We start from the raw sequence: 5232 nt of genomic DNA, 5'->3' as shown, positions 1-5232 counted from the left end.
TCCCATTATCTAATACCAGTGAAAATATCTCCCACTGTTACCATTTGTAGCCTTTGTTTTCCTTGAAAAAAATAAATTAATAAATCTCAGGGGAAGCCGAGATGGTCTTCTCCTCCACTGCTTTTCGTGGGCTGTCCTAGCTATCCATCCAAGATGCGTGCTACACTGAGCAGTCAGACTATATCTAAAGTATTGGGCTCTGTTCCTGCTGCCTCACCCTGTGAAGGATGCAGCCCCACTGGAGGTGATGCTGAGGCAAATGTCCAGGATGGTTACGGTACCTGAAAAGGACTTAACTCTCACAGAGGCTTGGTGACCCCAGCTTTCTCCCTCCCCACTCATTATGAAAGGACGTCATGTGGATGTGTAGTTAGATATGTTCTGTGTACACAAACAAATAGAAACACAACCAAAGAGGACAGAGATTCTATGCCAACATAAATTAATATCTTTTGACAGATCTACTAAAATGAACTGGGGTGTCTGGGAGGGCTGAGTTCCAAGTAGCTGGAGGAACGAAACACAGACAGGATGTACCCTCTTCTGGGAACACTGTAGAGAGGATTCAGGTGGTTTGAGCTGGGATTTATGATTCTGTGATTCTAGTGGGATGCCTGAGGGCAGTTGATGGGAATAAATAAAGCTGGAGCCTTCCACTGGGACCTTCTCAGGACTAGGCTCCAGGATGTTCCGGTTGCTTCTGCTGGGCATATTCCTAGTGCTCTTCATGGATGAGGGTAAGGCTTGGCGGGGGAGGCAGGGACAGAGAGAGAATGTGTGAGGAGGGAGAAAGAGGTTTCTACACTTAGCTTTTGGGGCTGCTGTAAAATAATTTATATTATGGCCTAAAAGTGAAAATAATTTAGGATAATTTTTCTTCTTGTCTTCACAGGAGGCAGAGTCCTGACATTGAAATGTACGGTGTAGTTGGTTTGTAGTTCTTGGATGAATAATGCCACAATAAGAGGGGACATACTTGATTTAGTAACACATTGTCTCTCTACCCTCCCTGACTCTACTCCATTCTCCTCCTTCGCTACTCTAGGGTATTCCTTCTTCCCTCAGACTTGGGAGAGGGGTCCTTGACTTCTTTGGGGGTCCTAGCGTCACCCAGTTGAGGGAGTGAGGGCCCCTGACCGAGGCTGAGAGCAATGTCAACTTTCTTCTTGTGAGGTTTGCACTGCCCGAATATAAATGTTTACAGGTGGGAACAGGCTTTTTAAAGCAGAATCATTTTCTCTAGAGCTGTTCTTTAAAGCTTCCATTTCTTTTGTTAGGGGTTCGATTTTGCAATGAATGTAAACATTTTGATGGATACAGATGCCAGGGTGGCATGAAACATTGCTGGAAGTTTAATATGTATGCGCAAAACAGGAGTTGTTCCACAAATAACTATTACTATAATGATCGCACTTCAGGTAAGTGGGGGTTACAGAGAGACACAAAATATCACCAGTGGTGCCCAAAATCCCTAGAGTCAAGGTTCAGAAGGTATCTGGAGATCATAGGAGAAGGTGGGGAAGTGGGATTTCCCATACACAGACCTGAGTGTGGAGGCTGTGTGGGAGGCAGATGTCTTTTGCCTGGTCGTGGCTAGAGAGACATAGAGAAGATGCAGGCACAGTTTTGGGGTTCATTCCAGTCTACAGAAAATTGATGAGGATCTGGAGAAAAGCCATTGTTGGGAAGATGATGAGATGAGGCAAACTGATCACATGTGCTTTCCTTCTCTTTAGGGAGATACCTGTTTCGTTACACAACACTGACTTGTGAGCCCTGTAAAGAGGGAATGTTCCAGGTATTCCATGACCTCCTGAGAGAAACATATTGCTGCATTAATAAAAATAGGTGTAATACTGGCTATGATAATTTAGAGATTACAAGAATATATGGAATACAACATCAAGATGAAGTAGAGCAAGCTGCAAAACATAAGGATGATTAAGATTTTTGAACGATATCTTCTTGCAGTAGTCTTAGCCTTTTTCTTCACCCAGTGGCAACATTATATTACATTTTCCCCAAACCTAGACCCTATTCTCTTCTCTGTCCCAGTATATCTAACCTATGGAAGCTCTGTCTTTCCAATGTCCATGCTTCCATTAACAGGGAAGGGGAAACTATAGGTCATAAAAACCCCAGCTCTGCCTTCTGGTTGGAGTCCTTAGTCTTTGCACCTAATACCCCCCGGCAGTCTCTACTTGCCCTTGAGTTCTGATGCTAAACCTGGGCTAAAGTCAGAATGCTAAAGTCTCTTGCAAAGGGAGCAAAGTATTTCTGTTGAGGTTCTGAGGGAAAATCAAGAGAAAGCAGATTGGATAGAAATAGGGACCATAAATTATGGGAGATTGTGGAAGAAATATTTGGAAGGTGAGTAGAAGAGGTATTTGGAGGAGGGTATAGTGAGGGCTTATATTAAGCAGGAGTTTGGGAAAGTCAATGTGAAATTAGAAAGCATCCTCTAACCTACATGAAAGGCATAGTCAATGTACTAGACATGAGAATCATAGTGCCTGCCACCATTCTGGGGAAACTATATTGACCATAGCTACTTCTGGCCACACAGCCCTAGGCCACCAGGTTTCTAATTATCTTACCTTGATCTCATGGCTAAAGACAAGTATATCAGAATGGGCACTTGGCTGAGTGTTGGCCAATTACTCTCTCTCAGCATATGCTATCATTTGAAAGTACCCCCCCCCAAACAAACAAACAAACAACTCATGTTGAAATTTAATTGCCAATGTAATGGTATTGGGAGGTGGGACATTTAAGAGGTCCTTAGCTGATGAATGGATTAATGCCATTATCACCGGCATAGGTTAATTACGGTGGGAGTGGGCTCCTCATAAAAAGGATGAGTTCAGCGCAATTTCCTCTTGCTGTCTTTCATACTTGCTTGCCCTTCCACATGTTATCATGCAGCAAGAAGGCCCTTACCAGACTCTGGCATCATGCTTTTGGACTTTTTAGCCTCCAGAACCACAAACTAAATAAATTTCTGTGTATTATAAATTATGCAGTTTCAAGTATTCTGTTATAGCAATAGAAAATGGACTAATACAGCATGTGAAAGATACACAGTCCTCAAAAGCAATTAAATATTGCCTTTCATTCAGTGTACTCATTGATAAAAGCTGAGGTTTTTTGTTTTTGTTTTTGTTTTTTATGTATTGGCATAGCCCTGAAACAGAAAATGTTAAGGAGAGATAAGAGTTTCAGATTATCACTATAGTTTTCCTTAAAAAATGCCATGAAATGACAAAAGTTAATCCCTGAATTATTATTGACTGACTTTAGATTTATATATTTTTTATAACCATGTTAATCATCATATGTATTAGAATCTACAGGTACTATTATATTCATTTTTTAGTGATAAAATTACATACACATATATAGTATTATCCCAGGGTTAGTAATATCCCTCTTGATATCCAGGATTACAACTGCTTATTAGTTTCTACAATATTGTGTTTACATAATTAGAATAAAAAATATTTATTTATTTATTTATTTTTTTCCTTTTTATTTCAGCTCATCATGGGGGTACATAAGTTTAGGTTATATACATTTTCCATGTCCCGCCCATCCCCCCGAGTCAGACTCCCAAGTGCGTCTGTTCTCATTCTCCAGACAGTGCGCCTGACACTCATCATGTAGTCATACCTCCATCCCCTCCCCCCGCCAACCTCCCCGGGCCTGCACCTTCAAGCATGACCATTCCCCAGAGGGTGTGCAACGCACTCATCATGTAGGCATACAATCACCCCCTCCCCCCACCCCCCATCGCAGTCTGATATCCAATTGGTATCCTTCCCCGATGTACATTTAGGTGATGATCAGGGAAACCAGTTTTCTGGTGAGTATATGTGATGCTTGTTTTTCCATTCTTTGGATACTTCACTTAGTATAATGGGTTCCAGCTCTCTCCAGGAGAACCAAAGAGATGTCGTATCATCGTTATTTCTTATAGCTGAGTAGTACTCCATGGTATACATATACCACAGTTTACTAATCCATTCGTGGATCGATGGGCACTTGGGTTGTTTCCACATCTTTGCGATTGTAAATTGTGCTGCTATAAACATTCGGGTACAGGTGTCTTTGTTAAAGAATGACTTTTGTTCTTCTGGGTATATGCCCAGTAATGGGATTGCTGGATCAAATGGTAGGTCTACTTGAATCTGTTGAAGGTATCTCCATATTGCTTTCCACAGGGGTTGCACTAGTTTGCATTCCCACCAGCAGTGTATGAGTGTTCCTATCTCTCCGCATCCACGCCAACATGTGTTGTTTTGGGATTTTTTGATAAAGGCCATTCTCACTGGAGTTAAGTGGTATCTCATTGTGGTTTTGATTTGCATTTCCCTGATGATTAGGGATGTTGAGCATTTTTTGATACGTTTTTTGGCCATTCTTATGTCTTCTTTTGAAAAATTTCTATTCATGTCCTTTGCCCATTTTTTGATAGGATTGTTTGATTTTTTCTTGCTGATTTTCCTGAGTTCTAAATAGATTCTTGTTATCAGTATTTTATCTGATATGTAGTATGCGAAAATTTTTTCCCATTCTGTAGGCTGTCTGTTTATTTTCATGACTGTTTCTTTGGCTGTGCAGAAGCTTTTTAATTTAATCAGGTCCCAGTCGTTTATTTTTGTTGTTGCTGCGATTTCCTTAGGGGTTTTCTTCATAAATTCTTTGCCTAGACCAATGTCTGTAAGAGTCTTTCCTACATTTTCTTCTAGAATTCTAGTTGTTTCCCATTTAAGGTTTAAATCTGTTATCCACCGTGATTTGATTTTTGTGAGAGGTGAAATCTGTGGGTCCTGTTTCAGTCTTCTACATGTGTCTATCCAGTTTTCCCAGCACCATTTATTGAATAGGGACTCTTGTCCCCAGAGTATGTTTTTGTCTATTTTGTCAAAGATTAGATGGTTATATGAGGATGGTTTTATATTTGGGCTTTCTGTTCTGTTCCACTGGTCTGTGTCCCTGCCCTTGTGCCAATACCAAGCAGTTTTAAGAACCACAGCTTTGCAGTATAGTTTGAAGTCTGGCAAATCAATACCTCCCAAGCTCAATCAGGAAGAAATAGAATTCCTGAATAGACCAATATCAAGAACTGAAATTGAAACAGCAATAAAAAACCTTCCCAAAAAGAAAAGCCCTGGTCCAGATGGGTTCACACCTGAATTTTACCATACATACAAAGATGAACTGGTGCCCATC

The 5232-nt window shown here is 40.9% G+C and overlaps 1 protein-coding gene across 1 annotated transcript; it reads left to right on the top strand.

Moving 5' to 3' along the window:
• Window positions 1–589: 589 nt before the first annotated feature.
• On the top strand, window positions 590–2504 carry LOC123641004 (prostate and testis expressed protein 13-like). The gene is made up of 4 exons (XM_045555427.1): window positions 590–737; window positions 893–916; window positions 1278–1418; window positions 1737–2504. Exons 1-4 carry the CDS (start codon window positions 686–688, stop codon window positions 1943–1945), a joined length of 426 nt encoding a protein of 141 aa, XP_045411383.1. The 5' UTR covers window positions 590–685; the 3' UTR covers window positions 1946–2504.
• Window positions 2505–5232: the final 2728 nt, after the last annotated feature.

This window comes from Lemur catta, chromosome 7 (genome assembly GCF_020740605.2).
Source record: "Lemur catta isolate mLemCat1 chromosome 7, mLemCat1.pri, whole genome shotgun sequence".
In the NCBI taxonomy this organism is placed as follows: Eukaryota; Metazoa; Chordata; class Mammalia; order Primates; family Lemuridae; genus Lemur; species Lemur catta.
This window is presented reverse-complemented; position numbering and strand designations above follow the sequence as displayed.